A 27,795-nucleotide genomic window follows, 5' to 3' on the forward strand; every position below is an offset into this window, starting at 1 on the left:
CCGCTTCTCACCGTTGAAGTCCCCGGTGTCGGCCACCACCGTGGTGTGGTGCTTGAGCTGGTCCAGCGCCGACTCCACCTTCTGCCGCTTCACGGGGGACACCGACACGTCCGCGGCTCCGGGGGACTCGCGCGCCCAGGAGGGACGGTACGTGCCCGAAGGCCACCGGCCCGCGCGCTCCCGCCGCCCGCCGCCAATCCCAGCCTGGCTGGGCGGCAGCGGCCAATCAGGAGCGCGGACAGGAGACGGACGAGGCCGCGGGAGGGAGAGCGATTCTGATTGGCTGGTTCGTGAGGGCCGGGCGGGGGTTCGCCTTGGCGACCGTGACGCCGCCATCGTCCCCGACGGAGCGTATCGGGGGAGTCTCCTGGCCCCGAGATCTCTCGGGCCCGGAACCTCCTGTCCCCGGAGTCTCCGTGTCGCCAGAACCCCCGGCAGTCTTCCCCGCGGCCGGTACGGCGCCCGACCCGCCCCTGAGCCACCCGTCCCTCGTGGCCGCGCGGGGCCCGGGCGCGGCCGGTGCCGCAAGGTGGCGGCGGGCAGCCCCTGAGGGAGGCGGCCGTGAGGGAAGGCTCGGGGCCGCGTCGGTGGTGCCCCGCTGCAGGAGCTGAGCGCTCTGGGCTCCCTTCCCCGCCGTTGTGGCAAGGTTCGAAATGGTTTATCGAGTGCAGCTCCAGGCGCTGAGAGAGCCCTCGGCCCAGTAAGGCAGGTGTTTTGGGCTCGTGGTTCGCCTGAACTTTATTTAGGCTGTAAAAGAGGTGATCTTGTTAGTGTGGGCCCACTTGGAAATTGTACTCTCCAAAACATCTACAGAAGGAATTACCAGTTATTTCAGCTGGGTAATTTAATTGTTAAGGAAAAGAGAAGACAAACTTTTGCTTCTGGAAACAGGATGGCTCTTGGCTGGAAATGTTGGAGAATCCGTGTAACAGGCTCCTAGTCATGGGGTTATGCTGTTCCCTCTTTCTGTATGGTTCCACTTGGGACAGCTGCCACAGTCGTTCCCCTTCCAGAGAGGCAAGAATGTGCTTTTGTGCAGCCTTCTCATGCTTTGCCCCTATTCTTAAGACACAGCTATCCAGGCCGTAACATCCTTCCTGTTGAATGTCAGTCCCCAAACCCAAAAGGAAATGTGTGGTTTCAGACATTCTGCTGAGTTTCTGAGACTCTCAGTGACAAAGCATTATGAAAACCCAGTGAAAGAGACGGAGATGGAGTTATAACTTAACTATTTTAATAAATCTTGTACAGTGCATGGTTATATCATTGTCTCCTTCGCTCAGTTACATCAATGTACAGTACTTTATAGCAGTGTCTGCAGGCAGTACAAACAGAACAGATGCACAGCTCAGTCGCGTGGAAATTTGTAAAAGTGGCCTCTGCAATAAGGTCTACTGAGCTATTTGTTTTAGGAAGTGCTCCTGTGGCTCCCGGCTTTACAGAGCTGTCATGTACACTCCTGTTAAAATCCCAGATAACCGTAATTCCCTGTGATTTGCTTTCCTCTACACCCCAGGACTAGAAGATGGTGTGTTTCCTAGCTCAACATTCGTTTTTATTTTCATTTTAGAAACTTTTTCGCCTCCCGTGCTTGCCATCCTGCCTCCCATCTCCACCCTAATCCGGAGCCAGGGCTTCTCAGGAGGATTGTCCTCTTCATCCCTCCCTGACAAGGTGAGTGCCCTTCTCAGATCCTAGCAGGGCTGTGACTAAACCCAGGATCCTCCCCTGCCTGCACCCTAATTCTGCTGGTGAGAGCAGTGTCCTGTTTCAAATGAAGAAAACAGATTATCCATTGGAGACGCTTAAGAATGAAGCCAAAACTAAGGTGCACTGGTGTTCTCAGTTTTAGACATGAGCTCCCCAGATGCTGTTTTAAAGCTTTTTCCATTAAATGTGCAATGACAGGCACAAATTTGGACGAAGACTCAGCATGTGCTGAGAGAGAAAACCCAGCTGTCCCTGGGCTGTGGGCAGCTCTGGAGCTCTGTGTGCTTCACTGCTTTGCAATCAGATTGGTCTGTCAGTCAAACAGAGCTAGAAATGCAATGTGCCAAACTTGCTGTGGACAGGAATTACGCTGCTTGCTTGAGTTTTGAAATGGTGAGTAAATTTTGGAAGCATAATCACTTAATTCTGCTTCTAGGGAGAGGGATTTTCCTCACCCCTATTTACAGATTGCTATATACAAATGCACATAACTTTATGAAGGAAAACGGGAAGTAAAGAGCAACACCCTGTGCTAAATTAGAGGGGTTTTTTTCTTGTGGCCATTTAATTTGTGTTAAACCTGCCTTTCCCAGTGTGCTTTGGGGTTTCAGCTCTTTGGGAATCATTTCAGCTGACTTTTTGCAGTGAAAATGTGAAGATGGGGACAAGTGACCAACACCCTGGGAAGGGCTGTGGGTGTGCCTGGGTCGGGAGCAAACGGTCAGGGCTTATCTTCTCCTGGTTTGAGGCCCGGTTTGGCAACACCACCACAACATTCCAGTGCAGGATCCGTGCCCCAGGGAAGGGCTGCACAGCTGCCCCCAGCCCCAGCCTCTGCATCAGCAGCGGTGGGCGGGTGGAACTCACCTATTTCCAGATTCAAATCCCTTTGTTTGTCACTCCTGCTCATTTCTAGGCACTGAAAGCTCATTTCAGCTGTTCAGAGATAGCACTAGCTGGTCCATGGATTTAAGGAAGCAGCCAGACTTCGGGAATGTGTGTTGCCATTCTAGCCTTGTCCAACGAGGGGGCACAGGGGGACAGGACAAGGACAGGCAGTTGTCACCGGCCCTGTGCTCGTGGGCTGCAGGGGACACCTGCACTGAGGAGGAAATGGAAATGGAAATAGAAAGGGTTAGGTTGCCCAGAGAGGTCATGACTCACCATTCCTGGAAGTGTCCGAGGCCAGGTTGGACAAGATTTGGAACAACTTGGGCTTGTGACAGGCATTCCTGCCCATGGCAGGGGGGTGGAATGGGATGAGCTTTAATGTCCTTTCCTTAAACCCAAACCATTGCAGGGTTCTAAAGCCTTATTCCTCTGGTCCAGGCTCCAAGCCTTGAGGCTGGCCTCTCTTGTGCTGTGTGCCACGCCTGCTCTGCCAGGGGAGAGTGGGGAGCAGGGGACAGCCCTCGGAGAAAAGCTTTGGGGGTCTTTTTTTGCTTGAAGCCAGCCCTTGTACATCCAGCCCCGTGTGAATCCTGCTCTGATCGCATGCACGGAAAATTTCAGTATAAAATATATAGTTATAAAAAAAATACTTCATGCAAAATTAAAACACCTTTCCCAGTGGGACATGGTCTTATTGTCAACCCTTCCCAACAGTGTTCAAGGAATTGTCACTCTGATGGCAGCTGGACCCCAAGGGGAGCTCTGCTGCATCTGGCCTGGGCCAGGAATCATTGCTTTCATTCCCTTTTTTTCTGCACTACTTAGGGCTAAGAGCTGAAATAAAGCAGAGAGACTTTAATTTGCAGAATCAATCCTTTCCTGGCGGCGCTTCGTGATTTCTTGGAGCTCCGACTCCCCTCTGCTTTTCTGGAATGGAAACAAAACAGGCAGTTTGGATTTGAACTTCAAGCTGCAGTTAAGTGACAGTATTTAATTAATGCTGTAAAAGTAGAGCTAGTTTCAAAGAGATAAGTGATATCAGTAAAAAGCAGATTAATTAGTGGAAACAGGGGGATCTTACAGATTTGCTCAAAAGACACTTCGGAATTTTTACGTGTGTTTTATTGCTGGTGTAGGTTTGGTTGCATTTTTTTTCCCCACAATTGTATTTTTTAAAATGCCTGTTTAATGAGCTATCTGACGCTGCTGGTACAGCCCCCATTCCAGCAGGAATTATCCAGAAAAATGCTTACCTCCAGCTGGTTTTTCTCCACTGTGATCTTGCTGTAGACTCTGTTTCCCTCATCACCGCACACCTTCTTCAGCTCCTCTCTGTTGAGGGAGAAGAGCTGAGCTCCGGTGAGGATGCCCAGGTGTTCCACGGTCCTGGGGAGACACAAAGTAGGGAGGTGACGATTGTGCTGCACGTGGCCTCGTGCCAGAGGTGAGGAGTTGGAGATGGGAGGCCAGGAGCTGCAGTGGGACCATATCACGGGGCCCTGGGGCTGTTCCAAGGTGGCAGCTGCAATTCCAGTAGCATTTCAGGCCTTGGATTTAGTTAGTTAACTGTTTATCTCCAAGAAAATATTTATACCAGAGAAAGGGAGTGACTTTGGGCTCTGAACATTCTGGTTATAGAGCCTGGATTGAACAGGGTTGAAATCTAATTTGCAACACAGGCTCTGTAAGTAAATCCAAGTGGCTTGTCCCAGGTGAGATGGTGCCGGTGGCCTCCCCCGCTCCTTCTCCAGGGAAGGACGAGCATTGCACGTGGCAATAGGGCAAATCTTACTCTTTGCTGAATGACTTGGCCTCCAGCCAGGCTTTGACTTCTTCAGTGCTGGATTCAAAGGTGAGGGGCACGAAAACTTGCTGAGGCTTTTCCACTTTGAAATTCCTGTGGGGAGGCTGAATTTTATTGTTTGTGATCTTCTTTAGCAGCTCGTCGTTCAGCTCATCCGTTTGGTGAATAAGTTCTGTAGAAACAAGTAGGGAATGAAAGCAAGTCTTCAGTCAAAAATGCCATTAAATGTTTGTGGGGAAACTGTAAGGCAGATGGGGATGTGGCTCAACATTCTTATTTAAATTCAGCCCAGAAAAGTGATTCCCATTTTCCTGTGCCCCTGTGTTGCCATTTATTTTGCTCCCATCACCCCTTGGCTGTTGCCTGATGTGGAAGCACAGTTCTGTGAGAATCTACAATTGGAGGTTTGGAATTGAGACCTTTTCAGTCCTCTCTGCTGCTTCTAGTCACTAATTTGCTGATCGCAGAGCTCCAGGTTTTGCTCCGCAACAGAACAGAAGCGGCAGGAAGCACAAACTGGGAATGAGCAACACACTCATGATGGGATGAGCTTGAAGGTCCCTTCCAGCCCAGGGCATCCTGTGCTTCTGTGAAAACTCCAGTGACTCTTCATCCAGTATCGCTTTCCCCATGAAACTCCTGAAGACTGTGGAGAATAACTCAGTGATACGAACAGATTTGTGTCCTTGTATGGTGGGGCTTCCTGTCGTCCCAGAAGGGCTCCTGCTTCCAGGAGTGGACAGGGTGGGATAAGGGGTGAGGTGAGCAGGGCCCCTGATCTCTCTCCTGCTCTGTGAGCCCCACAGCATGTGCAGGGTGAGGGAGTGATGCGGATCTCCTGTTTGGCCGGGAATTCTGTGGAACCACATGAAGGAAGCGGCCAGGCGGGCACTGTGTGTGTGCCGGGAGATGAGCAAAAGGAAGTGAGAGAAAGGGATTGACCTGAGCTGTTCCTTAGACACACTTAAACATTTTGGAAGAGAAAGGAAACTCTCTCCTTGGGAGGAGGAGGAGGAAGTTAGAACTGGAGGAAGGAGGCATGGGGTGATCACTTATTGCCCTGCTCGGCCCGGGCCGCCCGAGAGCCCCGGCGGTGTCACAAGCCCCAGGGCTGCTCTCTTGGCTCTTGTCCTGCCTGGAATGGCCTCCAGACACAGTGCTGCTGCATTGCTGTGATCAGTAAAAGGTGCAGGGGAGCCCCTTGGGCAGGTCTGGTCCCCCGAGCGCCCAAACCCAGGGGAGCCCAGAGTGGGACACACACGTGCGTTCTTTGGCGTCCTGTGCAGAGTGGCGCGACAACATCTCACTGCCCCACTTATCCCCGGCGTAGCTGGCAGGCAGCTTGTGGGTTGGGCTGGATGGGCCATAGCCCCTGGGGCTCAGGTCTCCTTTGTACCTCTGGTTAGACTGGTTAGAAAGGGAAAGAAAAGTAAGAATTTTTTTTGGTCGTTTTTAATTTTCTTAAGCTTTCTGCCTCACACCCACGGAGGGACAAACTGCCGTGTTCTCCTTGTGCTGATGTGGGGCTGGGGAGACCTCAGGTGGAGCTGCATGGAAGAAGTTAATTTCTGGGAATGAAGAACCCAAAGCAAAGTCTGAAGTTTGCGCAAGGGAATTCCTAGTTGTGCCAAACGTGTTCGATCTCATTGGAAGGCAGAGCCTCACTGCTCCGTAGCTGGGATGTGAAGCGGGACCACTGCCAAGGGCCTGGAGCGGACTGGAAAGTTTTTTGACGTTTTGATTAAACTAGCAGGGATTTATCCAGAAGCCTGCTGGGCCGCCTTAGGCTTTGCCCAAACGCTGCAATACCAAAATGGGGAAGCAATTCCATGCTTCCCTAGGGTGTTTAGAACACTCCAGCTCCACATTTCTGCAGTGCAAGTTGCAGTATTCAGTTAATTCTCACTTAGATGGTGTTTCCATCTGCCTCCACTCCAGTAACGTGTTCCTGGTGCTGAACTGAACTGGCTGAGGGAAGTGTCCATCTTTAATTTAACCCCCAAGAAAAATCTTGATGTGGAAAAATATGGAAAGCAGGAGGCTGGTGCACAAATAGGAAGGATAGGCCTTATTTGGGAAGACGATCGTAGCAAAATGTGAATTTTATCATAGGAGACTCAGGAATCTCCTGGCTTTGTCTACTTCTGAAGGTCTGTCCTGATTGGTGCATAGTATCCTAAGAAATCAGGGAGGTCTAATGACAACATTATTCCCAGAGGCAGATTGTGCCCTGCAGCTGATACCAGTCAGGTATTACCTGACTACAGACCTGTTTGAGCTCTTCCAGTTTCACCACATCCAGGATATTGTACGGAACATAACCGGCCTGCCCACTCCGGTTGAGCAACTTCCACCACTGCTTATTATCTTCCAACACCTGAGAGAGGGACAAAAATAAATCTGCTGTGGGAAAATGGGATTTCAGGCATAAACAACCAGGATATAGCGGGGCCGAACCATCCAAAAGGTGAAGTTGCCAGAAGGACATCACTGAGGCCAGGAGCTCTAATCAGATCTGTTGCTCTCAGATGCAATCCAGGACTGAAACTTCTCCTGGAAAGCATCAGAATGTATCGTAAGGATGAACAGGAGAGCACCTCTGCGTGCTGAAGAACTCATAGTTCCTACATAATGTCCCTGTTTCTCCAGACCTTTTTTTCCTAATGACTGAGTTTCTGATGTCTTTTTGCATTAAAATAAATAATTAAATAAATAAAAAGCCACATTTTGCAGAGAAACCTTTTCCTCAGGTCACAGATCAGTGTCAGCCCAAGTCACGTCCCACCTTGTCCAGCTGCCAACAGTGCTGCAGTAAGAGAAAGGTTATGAGAAAGGTGCTTTTCAGAGAAAACAAATCCTCGTGGAGGAGGAAGTGGTGATAAGGAACCGACCCAGCGGGGGATGAGCAAGGCTCTAGAGCGAGTTGTTGTCCTCCCTCCTCACTGTGGTTAAAATGGGACCGATGTCTTTGAGCTGAGGAAATGACACGACACAGCACAGGCAGCCTGCTCCAGCTTTGGGTTTGAGCAAAGCTTTGTGTCACTGCTGAGATACCACCAGGGAAAATGGAGTTGGTGCTTGTTGCTATCCCGAGCTCTCTCCTGCCCCTGGGGGACACACCTTTTCCAGGAGCGGTCACGTACCTCCAGGATTTCATCCTTCAGCACCGAGAGCTCACTGGCGTTTCGCGCGGTGAAATCGTAGCGGATTTTGGCAAATCTCTTGGGCACAGCCACCCCCTGGGCCTCGAAATTCCTGCAGAAGAGAAGTGTCCTGAAGTTCATTAACCTGAGCTAGACTGTTGGAAGGACTCTGTGTGGAAGCTGGAATTGTATTAGAGGATCATCATAAACTAAAAATATATGTGACAATGTGGCCAGATTGCAATGAATCTAAAGACAGGACAGGGTTGGCTCGAGCTCACAGAGCTGCTGCCTCCAGTGTAAACTAACCGCCTCGTGAAAGCAAATGGTTTTTCACAGACATTATTCAAATAAAAGGGGAAAGGGGAAAAAAAAACCCAACCAAGAAAAAAGGAAGGTTCCCATTAGCAAAAAAAGCCTACATGAAAAAGTGAGGTTGTGAGCTATGGCCGAAGGGCCGAGTTTGGTGCTGATTCTCAATCAATTCAGCAAATGACAGTGCATTGATGCAACTGTTTTTTTAGTCAAATTTAGTCCTGATTCTTCACAGTAATTTGCCTCAAGAAAATGAGCCCCATATCCTTTGGTGAGTTCCCTGTTGGCTGAGGCCCAGACCTTCAGGCCGTGACTTCTCAACATACTTGCAGTGAGACTGGCTCCCTCTTAATTGCTTCTTTTTGAAGTATGGTTTGTCACTATCATCCTGCTGAAGATGAACAGGGCTGGTGTCTCATCTTCATATATTCTTCCCCCTCGTCCCCTCTCCTTCTTTTCCCCTTTTTCACCTCTAAATAAATTTCTTCAAGGCGATTTAACCCTGGGATAGTCTAATCCACTTTAGTCCTTCGTGGTCCACCCTCAGATAGATGTGTTGGCACAGAAGAAGTAAGGGTGTTCCTTTAGGATCTGATACTGTAATAAAGGGAAGAGAAAGATGAAACAGGCATTTCATGTTTGTCTGTTTTCTCTCCATGTCATTTCGTGAACATGTACTCACACTTGGCCAAGAGTAGTGCATTCAGACACTGAATATGAGTGTTGAAGAGGGGACTGAGAAGGAAGAAGCTTAGTGTTCTGCAATAGGAATTATGCTTTGGGGATTTTACGAATTGTTTCCCTCTTTTTCACCATCATGCTCTTCTTGCACACTTCCTTGTCTTTTGCTATTGAGCGAAAGTCTGGAGGCTCAGAAAGCCCAAGTTTCATCTGAGAAAGATTTCCTGTGTCAGAGAGAACGGAAGGGATTCTGTTTCCATCCTTTCATGCCAGGAAGGATGAACTGCCTGTATCAGGAGGTGCCGAATTGGTTCTGGGTGCTGCTGTAGCTCACAGAATTGCAAGACCCAGTGCTGCAGGAGTTCAAATAACAGACCGGTGGAAAGGCTCAGGGGCCACAAGCTGTGCTGCATCTCTCATGGACTTGCAAGGAACCTCTCCTTTGGTGTCTGTGCAAGTGCTGGCTGATGTGGGCACTAGGATTGCTCTTTTAATCAGGCAGCTCCAGTACCTTTCAGAAAAGAATTTTCATGGCACATCATGAGCCATTAATCTCTTGACTAACCATAACATTTCCTTACTCCTTGGTTTTACAGCATTACTCAAACACTGACATTTGTCATTTCACCAGCCATCTCCCTTGACCTCTAGCATCAGGCACTTGCAGGGGGAAGGATCTGGTCTCACAAATATTTTCATACTCTGATCTCTGTGATTTATTAACCATGAAGTTTTGCCTTCAGAACTCAAGATGCCATTTCAAATAATTTCATGTGCAAAAGTCGAGTTATTGGGCAAAAGGGATCCTTGATAGCTGGGTACAAAGGACAGCAGGACTGCTGTTGCTGTTTTCTTTTCAACTACTGTGCTTGCTGTGTGACCTTGAGGAAATAGGTTCGCTGCAGCTTTATGGTTCCGTTTTTGCATAGGGAAAATAAGGGCAGTGATAATTGCTTTCAGTTGTAAAACACTTCAAGATTTATGGAATATGAATGATTCTTACTAAGTGAAAAGTGTTGCAAAGCTGGCTTAGTTGCACACTGTGCTAACAAAATCCCCTATCAGCCTATTGACCCCAGCCTGAAACACTCATTAAAGTTTATAGGACATTTTGGTGGATGAGTTGAGGCAGTTGTTCTGCTGGAAATATCATACTGAAAGCACTTTTAAATCCATCATCCGCTTTGACTTTTTTCTCTATTAAAACTAAACACAACTGCTTGCTCTTTCCAGTTTTCTTAGTTTAGTTTTTGATGGGTAAGTACTCACTGTTAACTCAGCTTGTACCCCCATGGCATCTGAGACATTACAGTTCATTCTAGTCACAGCATAAACACACAATAGCTGTTGTACTGAGACAAAAAGAGTTATAAAACATGTAAGATATCCAATGGACTGGTATTAACTATCAAGTTGCATGGTCACTTTTGAATGTCAAATGTTCTTTTTATGGATACTGCATTAATTTAATTTGTGCTTAAACGTTAGCTAGGCTAGACATTGGTGTCTGAAAAGTTTACATATTTTTCCAATGTCAAAATGTGTAAATTTAGTATTAAAGAAACAAAACATATTTACTTGTACTAGAGGAAAAATACTTTCGTAGCAAAGAAATTAACTGAGGTGCTCTTTAGAAATAGGTCTGGCTTGCTTACAGAATTGTTGCTTATGCAGTAAAGCAGATCTACAGATGTTTTCTTTTTTTCTTCCAGATAAAACTTGGATTGTTTGAAAAGTGGGGAGATACTTCACCATAGTACAAAAGAAGATACAGAAGAGGAGAGCCGAATGAGAGCTTTGCAAGTGCCACATGCCTGCAGCCTGCTGTCTTTAGCAATGCTGTTCCTTCCAGTCACTGGAACGTCAAAACAAAATATCCCAAGACTGAAGCTTTCCTATAAAGGTAAACTTTTCAGTAGTTTTTCTGATTCTGCCACTTCGGTTTCGATGTGATACTGCCAGCAGTTCTTTTTGTATTACTAACCAGGAAATACATAATAGAAGCCTTAAAGATGGATGAATTCTGCCTCGGGGCAGTATTAAAATCTGGGTTTTTTGTTGTGTCGGGGCACATGTTTCTGAAGTATAAATGTCTTTTAAAAGTATTATTTCTGTTTGCTCCAAGAGGATGTTAACAGACTATACATAAATTAGAGGGGAGTGGTCCTTGAAAGGCTCTGAGGTGCATTGGAGACATTCCTGTGTGGCTGGTGCGGATGATGTGACACATGGAGGACATTCACACCTTCCTACAGCATCAGAGAAAGTTGAGAGAGCTGACTCAAGTGTTTCAAGGGGACTGACATTTATTTTTGTAATAATTCTTTTTCTATCACTAAGTGGGTATGTTAAACTCTTCATATGTGGTTTTCTTTCTCCTTGCCTCTTTGGATCACAAAAGCATGATTCTCTGCAGAATTTCTTAGTCTTGTGTGTAGTTCTTGTTAAGAATGGTACCGTCTGAGGGATTTCAACACAGACATATTTATGTATTAATGGCCAATTTTTTAAAGAAGGTGGATTTCTTTTTGCTTTGCATGTACAGTACACCTCCACAGGCACAGAGATGTGTCACTGACACTTCCTTCTTTAGTGGAAACAAATGCTCTCCAGTTAGTTATGTTTCAGCTATGTCAGCACCTTGCCCTTAGGGGAGCTATTTCTGCTCTGTTTTTCAAACTTATGTCTTCCTATGCATTGCAGAGTTACACTCAGGATGGTGTGATGGGACAGGCTGTAGAGCCTTCATCGGGGCTTATGATATGTTTATCATGAGTTTAACACCCAGAGAAATGTATTGAGTAAGCAGAATGACATGCTATTTATTTACAAGCTTCTCTTTTGCTAGATTTGCATGCCACTGTGCATGCTATTCCACTGTGTATATAAATGTGTTTGGATGTGTTTGTGCGAGAGAGACAGAGGAAGCAAGATCAAGGGATCTTGACAACATTTTTATAAATTCAGGGAACAGTTGCACTCCCTGAAGCCAATGCATACAGAAACTGAAAGAGCTGACATGAGTTATGAAAGTTAGCAGTAAAACCCTCCTGACATACAGCCGGCCTTCTCACAGCTAGGCCTTTTGAGCTAATTCCCAAAAGCAGCATATACCATATGGCCATGGCATTTACTGTGGATTTGACGCTCACGATTAGTGAATTCCTCTCAACTTCAAAAGCAGATAGCCTTTGGCAAAATCCTGATGGATGCCTTTGGCAGGTAAAGAGGGGGAGAAAGAAAAATTAGTGAGGTCAACACAGGGGAAAAAAAATGGCTGAAATCTTAGTTTAAAATAGTGGCAGAGACCTGCTGGGAACAGTTGGGAAAATGCCTGAGCTCGTTTAAAAAGACAGTGAGCAGATGATTGATATTTAGGCCCTGACCCAAACTTTTCTTAGCAACTTTATAAACCTTTCAGTTTGGCTTGAGGGATACCGTTTCCTGTCCAAACTTATTCACCTATATCCCTGTAGGGGGGGAAAATCAACAACAGATACAGATGCAAAACAGCACATAAATCTTAGTTTTGAGAGCTGTGATGGAACTGAAAAGTCAGAAGAAAGAGAATTACCAGAATTTATTGTGCCTTGTCTTACTTTCTTGGGGGGTTGGAAGGTGTATATTTTTCCACATGGAACAAGAAATAATTTAATGCTGTTTTTTCACATTTATGTATTGTAAATGATTCCAGTATGGCTTATCATAATTAAACTATATTTTGCGTGTTGACAACAGAATATCAGATGTACTGAATATTTAATATAGTTGTGAGAATTAAGTCCACCTTCCTCCCCCCAAATCTTTCAGACAAAACAATTCCAAGGTTTCTGAGAATAAGATGTAGGAGAAATGAACTGTTTTGCCAGTTCTCATAAAATTGTTAGTCATGTCACTGACAAGTCCTGGCATCTCTGTTCTTTGGAATTCATACTTGAACTCTCATGAAGAGGAGAATACAGGGCTCTTTTCCTTCTTTATGGAAAACAGATGAGAACTGGCCACATCAGGCAGTTCCAAAAACCTGGTCACATGTGTCTTTGAAGGGAAGGTTTCATCTCCTTTCAGGTGCAATGTGCTTATGGCATAGCTCCATCTTCCCAGAAGAGCTGAGCATTTGCTGGGGCAGGAGAGCTGGAAGTAAGCGGGACTTTGCTCTGCAGTTACTGAAGCTTCCAGTTGCATCAATCAGTGGTGGATGGAGGAAGAGGGAGAGGGTAGGGTGGTTAAAGATGTGTCTATAACTGCAGGAGTGCTTCAATAAACCACAGCATGTCAAAGCTCCTTTGTGTTCAAACAGCAATTGAAATTTTAGACCTTCTCTGAATGGCAGTTATAGGTTTCCTTCTTCTCAAGGTTGTCATCTTAACGAATGGGAATCTGTGCAGGAAATGTTAAGATATTCCAGTGAGTGATGTTGGGATCAATGTAAAGTCATACAATGGATTTCCTTTATTGTTTGTCCCAGTCTAAAGATGTGTTCTAAAAAATTGTGCATGTATAAAACTAAAACTACACACAAATCAATTAAAATATGTTGTAGTACAGAATCAAAGTCATATATTTTCCACCTGTGTTAACCGAATACACTATGATCTTTAATCACATATCTCATCCTTTCACATTTTCCCTGATCCATTAGTTGAAAAATTCTCTTATTCACTCAGACTTAACGTTTAGATACTCGTTCATGTCATTACTATCCCAGAAATTGTCACTCCTCTTGTGATGTTTTTAGGGTGCTCTCACTCCATATACCTTACTTATTCTGTGTATCTTAGATACTTCTACAAGATTGAGGTGCTTTTACTATTACAGCTTTAATATTAGGAGAAGGTAACAAACTGTCTTCTAATAGAAGATTATGATCTTTAGAAAACCAGGGGATGATTTTGAGTAATATTCCATATTTTGACTCTCTTTGCCCAGTACTGCTTTCAGTCTAAGACCAACAGTGTGTATTTATCACTCATTTTCATGTAGCTGGAGATAACCTGTGACCTTCATCCAAACTGCAGAACTCCACAAGCACAGAAGTGATATTCAGCTTCCCTAAGCAGCACGTCCTTGTTGTCTGCTGCCTCATTTAACATCCTCATTCCAACCTCTAGAGCAGATGCAGAAGGTTTTCATATACCAGTCTAATTCATTAATGTCATTTTCAGGACAGCATCAGTTCTGTTACTAAAGAATGGAAGGCTCAGTGTCCTAATTCATGTATGTTTAATTCATACAGTGTAGACAGTCTTGTTTCTGTTTGATCTTCTGAGTAATAATTTTTCCTAATTCATTGGGAGGTCCTTCCATAAATATCGTGTGTGTGTCTTTTTAGATTTTACTTCATAGGGAGAAGTAAAGAATAGCCAGACCAGAAGGTTGATTGCCTTCTGAGAAAAAGAAGAAAAAAAAGCAAATTTTTCTCAATTTGTGGCTATCCTAAAATTTTCCTGCCGAAAGAGAGAATCCTAATTGCAAATTTAACCCTATTGATTTGATTTACTTGGCTGCTTTTCATGGACATTTTAGTAAGTGTAGTCTGTGTTCTCAGTGAATGCATTTATATTACAAAAGTGTGCACCCTAGTTTCTTGGCTGGGGGGCATGCCCTAGCCCAGATTTGGACATTGTCACCAGTGACATCCACAAACATCTATCATTCCCGTGTGGGAATGTGGCCATTCCCCAGAGCAAGCCATGCTTACTGTGACAGCGGTGACTTGGTCAGAGGACCAGGAATCCTGCATTGTGACACAGTACAGAGGAATAAGCAGGACTGAAGGCAACGTTTGGCTTTTAAAGCAGGATTTACTTAGCACTGTTAAAAACGACTATGGTAGTAATTTACATCTAATAAACAAAAGCATTATTCTCAGCTGATTTGTTTTTCTCCATATAGAATGAATTAAGATGCAGTCTCACTCTCACTGAAGTCATGGCAAGAGTTTTTCCACTGAAGTAAATTGAAGCAAGATCAAATTCACGCTCTTCACTTTTTTCATCTTACCTAAGTAAACTAAAGACAGGTAGTTCTTTCTCCTCTGCTGAAGGATGACAGTGCTAAATCATCAGCTCCACATGGAAATTAGCCATGTTTAAGGATTGTTTAGTTTCACGCAGTGTTTTGCGCACAGGATTTTCTTCCCCCAGAGTGATCCATTCTTAAAACATGGTGAAAAAGCAAACAGAGAACATTTTGGTGCCAGGAATTCTTTTGAAAATTTGACTGGGTGAGTGCATTTCCTTAATGTTCAAAAATTATCCTTTGACCATGCTATTTAACAGTGTCAAGCATTCTGTTCTCTATATTGTTTTTGCTTTAAACCTGTTTCATTTTAGAACTGATGAGATGCTTAACTGTTGCATCAGAGCAGTTAGTTTGTTCAGTTTCAGTACAGCTGGCTTATTTCCATGTCATGCATCATTTAATTATACATATAAAACATAGTTAAAATTGTACAGCTCCATGAGCCTCACTTAAACTGTCTGTGGCACTGCAGTAATCCCAGTACCCTGACGGGGTGTTGCACAGCTGTGACTGGTTGGAATGTGGTAAACTGGTGATGTGTAAGAGAGCCTGGAAGTGAGCTTGCATTTTGCAGCTGTGCTTGCTCTACTGGAAGAGGAAGTTAAACCAGAAAAAAACTGCTCTTGTGGCAATATCAGCATCTGTAAATCTGAATGCTTAATGAAAATCAAGGAAAATGTGCTGAGTGAGGAAGTGGTGCTTTTCCCTTGTTTGTCATTTAATTAATTTTTGGTGGTTTGTTATTTCTCAGAAAAATCTATCTCAGATTCCTCTGTGGAAAAACATGAAGTGTTTATGTGAGAGTGAAGATCCTAGTATTGGATGATTGTCTAGATATGCAAAAGACTTTGCCTGTTTTGTCTCAAAAATGCTTTCTGGAGGCAGTGATCATTGACACTTAAAATGTACCCTAGCTTGAAGATGGATGGGCACTGCTGTCCATGTGTATATGCTGTCGACTGAGTATAAACTTGAAGGCATTTATTACATCTTAGTAATGGGAAAAGCAGCAAATTTCTTACAGACATTTTTTTCCTTTTTTAAGCTAGTGAACTTGAAGGTCAGATTCAACTATATGTTGCATTTTCTGTCATATAATTATCATATCTATAATGTCCTGAAGAGCAGCCTCCAGTCAGTGACATCAACAGTTTACACAGCAGTTGAACTAAGAATAACCTTGGAGAACTGACCCATGTCAACCTCTTATGAGTGTAAACTGTAGTTCACAACAGTTTCTGTTTTTTCATGATCACAGAAGGGCCTCAGTTGGATAAAAGAAGAATTGTGTTCAAAAAATACAAAACTATTCTGCTGAATGTTCACTTTACTGTATCTCAGAAGAGGAGAGGAAACAAAACTGAAAGAGTAATACTTAACAAAGTATTTTTGCTCCCTTATAAAAAGAAGGACAGGACAACATCAAAAACAGCTTCCCTAGAAGAATGCAGGGAAGATACATGATAAGTGGCATCAGCTTGGAAGAGGGATCAAAACTCTTTCTTTGATTGCTTTTACTAATGACATCTGTTTAAGCAAATCCAATTCAGAGCAGTTTCAGGAATCCCAAACTTGTTCTCTTTCTGAGCACTATTTGGAGGGCATGATCTGCCTGACATCAGTGTCTGTCTAGCAGTGGACATCTGTGGTCACTATGCAGGTGCTCGATTCACATCCTGTTTCCTTTTCCTCCCTCCCCATTTCTGCAGTTCCATTTGTAGGTGAGTTCCCCAAAGAAGAGCTGAGGAACATAAGGGATGACTCTTCCATACTCACAGTCCTTTGGAGATAAATACACAGAGATAGCAGAAAGAGTCAGAATTTCCTTTAATAAACCAGCGCAATATCAGACAAGTCAGAGAGATTGGTTAACTCTGTTTAAGGCAGACAATTTTGAAGATGGTGGGAGTGACAGATGTACATCTTTGCTACAAATTTGAAAAATGAGACATTCTACTTTCTGAACAAAATCCTGGCTATCCCAGAATTTTGCACTGTGTTGAACCATAGAGTTTTAAGAGCTGAGAGGTTGTTGAAGACACCAAAATTTTGTAATTAACTTACTGGGCCTCTTTAAGGAGGGTGTTACGTCTTCCTGTGCATCATTCAAGCAGCCTGGATTTCTTTCAGAAAGATTTCTCACTAAATCTGTAACAAAACATTAGCCTATATGACATCCTGCCCCAAAAGTAATAAATATAAATATTATTAATAAAAAATGTCCCCCTCCAAGATTAAATAAAAGCTTACACCTATATACCAAGAGCATCCACGGATCATGTCACACAAATTTATATTTGACAAGGGTTTGTGTGGGAGGGCACTTGTGCCTGCTTTGTACAGGGAAGCTCTGGGGTTCCCAGGTTCACGACTGATGGGTCTGCACTTTGTGTCTGTTGAGGCTCTGGGTGCCCAGGGCCATGAGCAGTTCCCGGGCTGGGGATGGCGGGTGGGGCTGGCCTGTGATGCGCTCTGGGGCCTGTGACAGCACAGGGGCCGTGTCACAATGGGGGCAGCTATAAAAGGCCCCATTGGTTGACGCTGCCCCCAGTAGAGCCTGGGCAAGCGGTGAGTGCCCACAGGCGGTGGGGAGGCAGGGCTGGGGGAGGGCTGGGGCAGAAGCGCTGGCACCCGGGGCGTGTGTTCTGTCCCTGCGTCCAGGGCCCAGCCCCTGGTGGGAGCGCCTTGCTCAGGCTCGGTGCTTGCTGGGGCAGCGGTGCAGGCCTTGCCTCCTGCCAGCTGCCGGGGCCTCTCCTTCCTGCTGCCACATCCCCGTGGCTCCTGCCCTGCACTGGCTGCCTCCATTCTGGCCCTACTGAACCCCTTCTGTGTGTCCTCTTGCAGACCATGGCTTTATTGTCATTGCTCTTCGTGCTCATGCAAAGCCTGATCCAGTACCCCCAGCCAGCTGGGGATGGGCTGGATGAGGCCACGCACCGGCGAATGCAGGAGCGTGAGGAGCTGCTCGACCGCGAGATGGCTCGGCTGCTGCAGGAGCTGGAGCAAGGGCCCCCGGAGCAGCAGGACGAGGGCTGGGGAGCCCTGCTCTTTGGTGCCCTGCAGCAGTGGCCATTCTGGGCTCTTGCTGGACTCCTGCTCCTCTTGGGCCTGTGGTTTAGCTGCAGGAGGAGTCCTGAAGCCAGCAAAACCAACAGCAGCGGCAAGGACCAGACCTCCTGCAAGACCTTGGGAGAGGAGAAGGAAAAAGAAAAGGAAGAAGACAATTTGGATTCCGAGAGAGATGGAGAAAACATTGATGTGACTGTGGAGGCAGATGACAGTGGCAGCGGAAATGAAGGAGAAGGCAGTCCTGTGGCTGCAAATGAAGGAGACGACAATGATGCCAATGAACGAGATGAAGATGTGAAGTTGAAGAAAGACAGTGATGTTAAAAGTGATGATGGCCATGATGCAAGGAAAGATGAAGGCTGGAGTGATGGGAATATGCCAGGAGACAATACTGCTGAAGGAAATGAAGAAGAACCTGGCAATGTTACTGGAGGTGTGGAAGACCTAGATGAAGCAAATGAAGGAGAAAACAAGGATGTGAAGGTGGAGCCAGACAAGGATGCTGGAAAGGAAGAAGAAGGAGATGGAAATGAAGAAAAAACCGATGATGCGTATATGAAAGCAGGCAACAATGACGTACGTGAAGGTGAAGATGGAAAGGAAGAAAAAGTGGATGTGAAAGTGCAGGAAAGCAGTGATGCCAGTGAACAAAGAAGCAGTGATTGGACAGGACAAGAAGACAGCCGTGATGGTGAGAATGCAGTAGACCATTGTGGTTTTGCTGCAACTGAGGAAGAAAAGAAGGACATTGGAAATGAAGAAAGCAATCTTGGAGACAAAGATGAGAAAGCCAGTGCTGCCGATAGGAAGGGAGAAAAGAATGAAAATGGAAATGGAGAGGAACATGGCAATGCTGCTTCAACTGAAGAAGGTGTTGATAAGATAAATGAAGGAGAAAGCAGCAATATGAAGCTGAAGGAAGACAGTCATTCCAGTGAACACAGAGCCACTGATTGGAATGGGAAGGATCAGGAAAACAGGGATGCGAATGTGAAAGGCGAGAAGAATGAAGATGGAAAGGAAGAAGAAGGTGGAAATGTGGCTGCCAGTGAAAAAGAAGGCAGTGGTGCTGGCAAGGACAAAGGCAGCAGTGGTGGAATTGAAGAGGAAGAAGACGCCTGTGACGTTGGGAATAAGCGAGGGATCCTTTTAGTGGATCGCATACAGTGTCCTGTCGAGGACGTGGAGAGAGGTCGCTCAGTGGCAGCTGAGCTGATGGAGAGCTTCACGCGTGTCTTTATTGACAGCGTGAGCAATAGTTTCTACCCGGTGCCTCAAGAAGCCATCGGGGTGGGCAGTGCCTTTGAGGGTTGGAGTCCCCGTGAGCAGGATGTGGTGTACCGCGTGCTGGTCCCACTGAATCCCCCACCGGGACACGCCTTCCACCTGGAGCTGAACAGTGCAGGGCAGATGGCAGCAAGGACCTTCTGCGTCCGTGTGGAGCTGGTGTGCACGTGCGAGAGGGAGCAGCTGGGCGAGAAGCTGTTGTGCTTCCTGCACCACTCGCAGGAGGAGCTGCGGCGGAAGCAGAAGCCCAGCCTCCTAGAGACACTCTGCACCGGCTCCTACCTGGACGTGGAGAAAACCTCCCACTGGTTCTACCAGCTGGTGAGATGCTCGTGGCTGCATTTGCCTCAGTCGTACTCATGGCACTTGGTGTTTCAGCCCTGCAGCCGGTCCTGCCAATTCCGGCTGAGCAAAGGCAAGAAGAGCCTGATGGTGGAGATGCTGTTTGGGGTGCGCCACGGGGACTCCGACATCTTTGTGGTCAGCCAGCCCACAGAGGCCCAGAAAGGCGGCTCCAGCATCTTTGTGAGCAGCCAGCCCGCCGAGGCCGACTCCATCGCAAGCACAGCGTGGCCTGAGACGTACGCTGTGGCAGAGGCAAAATTCTTCCAGCACGTCGCCAGGCAGGTGCCGTGTGAGAGCTTGCACCTGAAATGCCTGCAGCTCTTCACCTGCATCCTGAGGGGCACAGGTTTTTCCAGCTCGACCTGGAAGACTGTGGTCATGCACGTGCTGACCACCGTACCGCTGTCCCAGTGGCGCAGGAGGGAATTTGCGCGGCGGCTGTGGGACATCATGGCATACCTGCGCCGCTGCCTGCAGTTGAAACGCCTGGAGCACTTTGTCCTGGGCAACCAGAGGCTTCCTGAGGAGATCAGCTTGCCGCCGGCAATGCGAACGGTCGAGCCGCTCAACCTCTTTGAGCACCTGGCCCGAGATCCGGCCGCCCACGCAGAGGCGATGCGAGCTTACGGTCAGCTGCGATTCCGCCTCTGGATGCTGCTCTCCAACCACTGAGAGGAATTCCCTGCACAGAGCTGTGCTGGGGGGGCTCCCACCCGATGGCAGCCACGTGAGCACTGCATAATTCTTGCTTTTTTCACTGGCAATCCTGAAGCTGCTTTCCTGTTCCTGCGGAAGGAAGATGCTGCGGCACATTAATTCATTGTGCAGACACACATCTCTGCGTGGCCTTGCCCTTCACCTTTCAGTTTACCACGGTGCTGTTGCAATGTTCCTGCGTCTACGAGGCAGAAACTGGCTCCACCTGCACATCCTTACAGAAGACTATGAACTGACAGAGGTTGCTTGGCATACCTCCAAGTCCAAAAAACGAGCCTGTTAGGGACTTAATGTAATTCTTCAGTAAGCTGTACTTATTGTAGTTTTTTAAGGATGTAGTTTTTCTTAGTATATGAAAGTACAACAGGTAGTTTTAAGTCACACTACCATGGAAGAATAGGTAGTCCAAGTTTTCATAATGGGAACTGGATATATTATCCATGCTTCAAGAGGCCCTTTAGTATTGTCAGTGTGTAAACTATTTTGTAAACTTACCCTTAGTTTAGGCAATTAAACTACACTGCTGTAGTTGCTTGGCTGCTTTTCAGTAATATCCAGATATTTATGTTAGGAAAAACAATAAAAGGAGAGAAGTTTCTCAAATTGCCTGAAAAGTGTCCTTCTTTATATTTAATCCAATGGTTCTTAGAGAACGTCCATCCATTGCAGCTACCTGAAAAAATGACAAAGTGACTCAAGCGGTGATTGTGTCCAGCAGTCACATCTCGGTATTGCACTTCTGCAACTCACTAGAGCAGGGGATTAATTTTGTCTCATGAATGCAACCAGAAGTCATGATGGTTGAAACAGCTAAAATATTAATTAATCCTCCCAGTGCTGCTTCAAACCTGCCCCTCCTCATTCAGAGCATGGGAAAGAAAGCTGCTGTGGCCCACATCAGAGAGGGAAGGCCTCTGAAGGGACAGGAACAAGCAGCTCCATGTGAGGAGAGCAGGCAGGAACCTCCCAGAGGAGGATCGCTGCCAACAGCAGAACTCGCTGTTCCACTGAGAGGGAACTGTGCTCGCTGGGGTCCCTGCCTTTTGCTTCCTCTGCTGGGCAGGCACTGCTCCCACCACAGCCCCTTTGGCCCAGCTTGTGGAAGGAGGAGAACACCCTCCCTGCTCCCTTCTCCCCAAACACACACACCCACTTTGTTCCCCTCTCCTCTGCCCCCAGCTGCAGAGACCTGCCCTTTCCCTTGCTCCAGCGCTCATCAGCCCCTTCCACAAGGACATGTGCTCTCAGTGGGTAGGACTTGATCTCTGTGTGCCATTGAGCCTTACGGCCTGACCGCACAGCTTGTGTGGCCTCTGGAGCGATGCTTGGAGTCAGGGAGAAGCACGGCCCCCATGGCTTCTTGCTGCACAATGCACCCAGGGCTAGATTGGCCAGGGCCAAAACTATTGCAGGTGGTTAAACTGTGGGTGTGGCTGTGAGTTTTGGTGCAAGTGTGCTGTGTGTCTGAGGAGCATGCTGGGAGAGGGGAAGGGCAGAACCTACAGCTGTCCAGTGTTGCCACTGAAATACTGCTGTGCAGCTCAGGTGCTGATTTTAACTGGTCAGTAGTATGCAACCCCACTAGGATGGAAATTGAAAACAGTGCTCCATAAGAGCAAGCATAGCCAAATGATCTGGATGTCTTTCTGGCACTGAGCTGTTCTTTCAGGCCTTGAAAACAGGGGCAGCTCTGATAAAGTAACTGAGCAGCTGGTTGGTATTAACTCTCCTTTGCACTGTCAATTCACCTTCTTTGGGAATAGCTCACCCTGCTCTGTGTCTCTCCTAAGCCTGTCAGTATCGATGTGAATGTGCTTTTCACACCCATGCCATCTGGCACTGGTATTACACCAGAGTTCTTCTGCCACTGCAGTTCAAGGTCTTTCAATTTTTGCATGAAAGTCTTGTCTCCTATGTTATGGACACTGCACTCCTTAGGAAGCTGACAAATACATTTGAACATAGTGGGAAAAATGTTGAAGTGGAAGCGTTGCGAAGATGTGTGGCCAATTTCACAACATCTTTCCTGTGGAACTGCTGCAGGCTGAACGGAGCAAGTCCTGCTGTCAGATGTGCATTTGGAGAAAGCAGGTTTGAATAAAATAAGTCACAGCCAGAGAACTGTCAGCGCTTATCAATAGTGTCAAGATACGAGTTTCTGTAGCCAATTGTCCTTTGGATTTACTGAAGAAAATCCCTTACTGGTTTAAATCCTGGACACTGAAATCCACAAGAAAATTCCCATTTGCTCCAAAGCGAAGTCCCTTTCCCTTTCTTCCTGCTTCCTTCATCAGTGAAGCACAAACTGAGTTAGAATTTAAAACTGTGTTGTTCTCTGTACAGCCCCTACCAGAGAGGATGAGCAGAAGTATCAGGACAACCTGGTGGTGTCTTCTCTGGCCTTAAACATCTGGGCTGTAAGATGTAGCGAAGTCATTTATCTTGCCTCAGCGTTGCCGTGTTCATGTCCAGAGAATGGCCTGTTGTCAGAAGCCTTTCTGAAGACGCAGTTACTTGAAAATTGCAGGTGCAGGTGCTTGCAGCTACTCTAACCTTTTGTGCATCCTTCTGAGGGAAGCATAGTCTGAAATGAAGAAGTGGCAGTATTTTGAAGGCAAGTGCAATTAGAAGGAGGGTAATTTGTTTGGAAAGGTGGGGATAGCACTGCCTATAATTTCACAAAGCATACTTTGAGAAAGGAAGAGCTGTGTGCCTTAAGGTGCTAATCATGATCAGCATGTTCCATTCTGAACACCTGGACATGCTTGCAAAATACAGGACATGTCTCCATCCAGGCTGGAAAGAAGGAGCCCACTGCTGCAGGGTGGAGTGGGTTCCTTTGTGCAAGTCAGCACAAGTCCCAAAGCCTTGAGGTGGACTGGAAGGTAGAGAGCTTCTAGACACAAGCTATTGCCACAGAGTGTTTGGTTGGTGTTGCCTGTTCCTAAGAGTGTGGACTAATCTCCACTCTTCATTCCCCGTGTCTGTTTCCTTCCTAAGGAAGATTCACGCCTTTCTGGTTGCAGGTCATGTGCTTATGCAGCTAAAGGTAGCTGGGAGGCTGCTGAGCTGAGCTGAGCTGGTAGGCTAAGTGGAGCAGTAAAAGTCTTTCCCAGTCAGTGAGTTGACCTCAGGTCCTTCAAATAATGCAGTCCAAGAAGATTTTGCCAGTATTTCCACTGGAAGCCTACCACGGGTCTCTTGCTTTTTCTGTGTTTGACTGGCTGGTAGATTGGGAGGGACAAGGGGGTGTGAAATGCTTGACCAGGGCATGAATGAAATGACTTTTTTCTTTAGTTGGTCCTAGGCATCTCAACCTGAAGTTCTAAGGAGAGAGAGTGGGAGTAGCAGAGTTTGTTTAAAGCTGCCTTTTCTCCAGGGTCAGCAAATTAAGAGGCTCTTTACTACTCTGCGTCTGGTAGTGTGAGCTTTCTGAATAGCTTTAGCTACAGGTGAGTTTATGAAACACCTTCCTTAGAGTAGGGCGGAGGTTTTCTCTTATCTGCTTGATTCTCAGGTGACTGGAGGTCAGAAGAAATTTTCCCTCTTATTCTGCATCTTAGTTACTCATGTGGATTAGGAGAGCACTGTGAAGGGACTGGAAGGTAGTGATCAGTAGAGATCTAAAAAGAGGAGGATGAGATGCGCTGCTGAAACAGAGTAGCCTGTGAAATTCCTGACTCTCTCCTCTTTCTTTGTGATGATGCCTGTGAATGACTGATCAGTGGCTGCTGTGATCCTGTCTTCCTCTTCTTCCCTCCCTGCTGGGTAGCACTTGGGACACGGAGCTGTTCAATGGCGACCTCATCTAGATGGCAGAAATTACAAGGCATTGATTGTTATTATATAGGATGGTTCAGAAAACTGTTTTCTGAGTGCACCCAGCTCTTGTGTCATGGCTGGAGAAGAGAAGGGTGATTAATCAGACATTGTGTGTTTTGTCAGCCCTCAGCTGATAAAGAGTATTTCAGAGATCACCCAAGAGGAATTGGAGTAGCCCAAGGGAGCAAAAAGGGAGCTCCTGCTGTGCTGTGCTGTGATCGGCATCAGAGCAACCCTTCCCAATAAACAGCACCATCGTATCCAGTAGCAAGGATCTCCAGTCAGAAAAAAGCAATGGAGGAGGTTTGTATTGAGGATGGTGTCTAAATGCAGACACGTCTACATCCCTATACAAAATAGAGTTCCTCTCGGAACGGCAAGAGAGAAGCCAGTTGCTGCAAGTGTCAGGAGGAGCACATTAGAGTGGAGCGAGCCAAGCTTCAGGAGTTCTGTGGTTTCAGGACTTTTCTTTTTCCTTTTCCAAACTTGTATTTCTTGTTACAGTGGCTTGTCCATTTTTCAGCCGGGCTATTGATCAGCCACATCTAGCGTAAGAAGTAGTTTGGATGGGCCTGAGTATTTTTATCCTGCTTTGCAAAGCATAAGTTGGTTATGTGTGATCTTTTGTCAGTCAATAGACAGATCTTTGAAAGTGCTCCTAATTCTTTCCCTGCTCCACACTGCATCTCTACCACCTGATGTTCCTACCAGAATCAGTGATGGGGTGAATGAGAAGAAGAGTTATTTTGCTGATATAATTTGATTTAAGGTACTTGCCTGTGGATTTGAACTCTTGTAGTAAAGCTTATAAATCCTTTAGATTAGAACAGAAAAGCATGGAAAAACAGTCTGGCTTGAGGGTTTTTTTCCCAGACTCGAACTGGCATCAGCAAAGTGGATGGTCAGCTGAAAACTTTGAGTCAAATCCCTGTAAAGTGATGTGTCAAATCACGGCAGAGGATTCGTGTGGAGTTTGAGAAGAGTTTGGTTGCGCTCCGAGATGTGACAGTTTCCAAGGTGTGAGCTCATGTAAACAAGGAAGCAGATGGGGCTTCTAAACTCTGAACTAAAAGTACTTTGATGAAGGTTTTGTACCACGGAGTAACCGGTGATGGGAAATGAGTGTCAGGGCTGTTAGAAGGTGGAAGAGCCATCTTTCCCTTGGGGAAAAACCAAAGGCAAAGGGGTGGCCTTGTTTGTTCTGGCTTTGGAAGTGACCTTCCCAAGACTTCTGAAGAAAGGGGACGGGTTTTCCCCCATTTTCTAGAATTCTGTCTCATTAAGAAGAGTTGTCTGAACCCAGCGCCCTGTCGGTTCCCTGGGGGAGAGGTGGGCAGGACTGAAATACACTGTTCTATTCAGCCCCTAAACAGTGGGTTTGCCTTTGGTTTTGTCTAAAGCCAAGGGGGAGCTGCTGTCTCCAGTGAAACAAAGCTCCTTCCTCAGCTAAAATGTTTTCCAGCAGCGCTGGGAGGTCGGGCTGCTCTTCCCCGGCCCTGTGTTTCCAACGGGGTGAGGTTTGTGTGTGCCCTTCCCTTAGGGCAGATTCCTCCTGTAGGCAGATTCCTCCTGTAGGCAGCTTCTGTCTGTGCAAGCTGGGGTGACTTTGGGATGGATGGAGAGATCCTCAAGGGAGTCCAGAGGAGGCCAGGAAGGGCCAGGAAGTGCTCCAAGAGCTAGAGCATTACACAGACGGGCTGGGAGGGCTGGGAATGTTCAGCCTGGAGAAGAGAAGGCTCTGGAGAGCCCTTAGAGCCCTTTCCAGTGCCTAAAGGTGCCCCAAGAGAGCTGGAGAGGGACTTGAAGAGCCTGGCGTGAAAGGACAAGGAGGAATGGCTTCCCGCTGCCAGAGGGTGGGTTTAGATGGGATATTGGGAAGAAATCCTTCCCTGTGAAGGTGCTGAGGCCCTGGCACAGGTTGCCCAGAGAAGCTGTGGCTGCCCCTGGATCCCTGGCAGTGTCCAAGGCCAGGCTGGACAGAGCTTGAAGCAACCTGGGATAGTGAAAGGTGTCTCTGGCCATGGCAGGGGGTTGGAACGGGATAATCTTTAAGGTCCCTTCCCACCCAATCCCTTCTGTGATTCCATGATTCCAGCGTCTCTACACACATGGAGAGCCAAAGCGCAGTGCAGCATCTTTGGCACCTGATCCTTAAGGTCACTTTGCTGGGCTGATGTTGGGAAACAAGACCTATGGATGGACTGATGAAGTCAGTCAATATTTTTGCCTCCTGCGGTGGAAAACACCTGCGATTCCTTTCCTTGCAGAGCTGCTGGGGGTTAAACAGCAGACAGTGCTTATGGGAATAACCCCTCAGCTGATCTTTGTCTTCCCTTGGTGGTTATTAACAGTGGCAGGGAGTTGTCTCCAGGATGCCCAAACGTCCCAGTGTCACTGTACGTGTCCGTGTGCGTTCATGAGGTTCCGAGGCGGGAGCCAAAGCTCCGGGCGTGCGGATCCATCACCTATTTCCATGTGGAGTGATGTTCTGTTTGAAGGCATCCCCGACCTGTGTCTGCTCAGCCGTCTGGCCACGCTTGAGTGAGGAGTTCCAGTAAGGATATCCATTGGCTGAGGAGAGCTGGAAAGGCAGACATGGAGTCAGTGTTACCAGGAAAGGGGAAAGCTGATCGGAGAAAAGGAGAGGGATAGTGGTAGATGAGTCATGGTCTGGCAGATTTTGGTCAAGGTGTTCTCCAGGGAAGCCTGTGTCCCTGGAGCTCAGTTACGCTGTAGGGTGCTGTTGCCTTGGATTGGGAGAGGCTCATTATTGCTGCCCTTTTCCAGCCTCATTTGCTTTCTGTATTTAACTGGGGCAACCAGATCCAACTGAGTTTTGAGCCAACTACTTGTTGCATGCCACCACTACCCCTGCAGCTCCATTTCTCCGGAAAAGGGGGAGGGAGAGTGAAGAGACAGGGACACAGGACTAACCTTCCTCTTGCAAGTGTCCAATGTCTGTTTCCCAGGGAGCTCCACGGAAGATTTCTGTGGGCGGTTCCCAGCCGTTGCGGAATTTGGGGATGTAGGTGGGGACATTCGTGTCTCGGGGCCACTCGGCTCTAGGACAGAAAGTGGGAATATGAGGTGACATTCACGAAGAATGTGTCTTTCAGGGCATCCCCTGAAAGAAGAAGCAGGAGCATCAGGGAATCCAAGCATCCCGTCTGCGTGGGGAGCCTGGGGAGATGGCAGCTCTGTCCTTACCTGGATCTGGTCCATGTCTCCCCCAGGGAATCCCAGAGGTTTATCTCTTTGGGTGTCAGGTGTCCTCTCAGGAAATGGGTGGTGTCTTTAGAAAGCAGTGGGCTGAGGACAGACGGGGCCAGCTCGGGGCCACCGCAGCTGTTGATGATCTGAGTCACACACAAACCACACAAAGAGGAGAGAACTTGCAGGAAACGGTCAAAATGTCAAACCAGGGACACACAGATGAGCAGGAATCGAAGACAAAGCTGATCCTTGGATCAGCACAGTCACTGCAAGAAACATCAACCTAAGTCTTTGAAGGAGACTGGACAGTTCAAGGGAACATGAGATTTTTTTGGATTGGAGTCAAAGGAAGAGCTGATCTACAAATGAGCTGTTGTTACAGACGAGTGAAGTGTCAGAAGCTGACACTTCAAAAAATGGAAAGTATCTTGCTATTCCTTTGTGGCTCCTTTTCCAAGTTGGGATTTCTGCTTCCAAGCATTTTCAGTGCAAATACTGAGCCGTATTTGCCTGAAGGTGAGACCAGACAGATTCCCAGTGGGGACTCCAGCTGGCTGCCCCTTTTGTTCACAGTAATGCCTTATTGACCCGGTGGAAGGATTCATATTTGCTGGGATTCCTGTATTTACTTCAAGCTTCAAACCGGATCAGAGGCCAGGAACAACCGGCATCGCTTCTGGAAGTTCCTGAGAAAGCTGTGGCCAGGTGTGAGCAGTTTTCCAACCCTGTTGCACAATCTATCTACTTGTAAGTGTGAACTAGAAATAAAAGGAG

At 47.0% G+C, this 27,795-nt stretch overlaps 1 protein-coding gene and 1 pseudogene across 2 annotated transcripts in view; one reads left to right on the forward strand and one right to left on the reverse strand.

Moving 5' to 3' along the window:
* Positions 1-3,456: 3,456 nt before the first annotated feature.
* Positions 3,457-27,795, reverse strand: part of LOC309571473 (epidermal growth factor receptor kinase substrate 8-like protein 2) — a 66,269-nt pseudogene continuing 41,930 nt past the window's right edge. The window contains exons 3-11 of the transcript in view: positions 27,016-27,164; positions 26,744-26,870; positions 26,274-26,389; positions 7,549-7,660; positions 6,663-6,782; positions 5,665-5,812; positions 4,394-4,577; positions 3,855-3,987; positions 3,457-3,528 (exon numbers count right to left, since the gene is read on the reverse strand). The product of the transcript in view is annotated as an epidermal growth factor receptor kinase substrate 8-like protein 2 (transcript). The remainder of the gene's footprint in view (positions 3,529-3,854; positions 3,988-4,393; positions 4,578-5,664; positions 5,813-6,662; positions 6,783-7,548; positions 7,661-26,273; positions 26,390-26,743; positions 26,871-27,015; positions 27,165-27,795) is intronic.
* On the forward strand, positions 18,193-19,941 carry LOC309571587 (inositol 1,4,5-trisphosphate receptor-interacting protein-like 1; the record flags this gene model as incomplete). Its single annotated transcript, XM_082279221.1, is given in 3 exon segments — positions 18,193-18,424; positions 18,427-18,430; positions 18,618-19,941. Coding segments are annotated over 3 exon segments (1,560 nt in total).

This window comes from Coloeus monedula (assembly GCF_965178545.1).
Source record: "Coloeus monedula genome assembly, chromosome: 3".
Taxonomy (NCBI): Eukaryota; Metazoa; Chordata; class Aves; order Passeriformes; family Corvidae; genus Coloeus; species Coloeus monedula.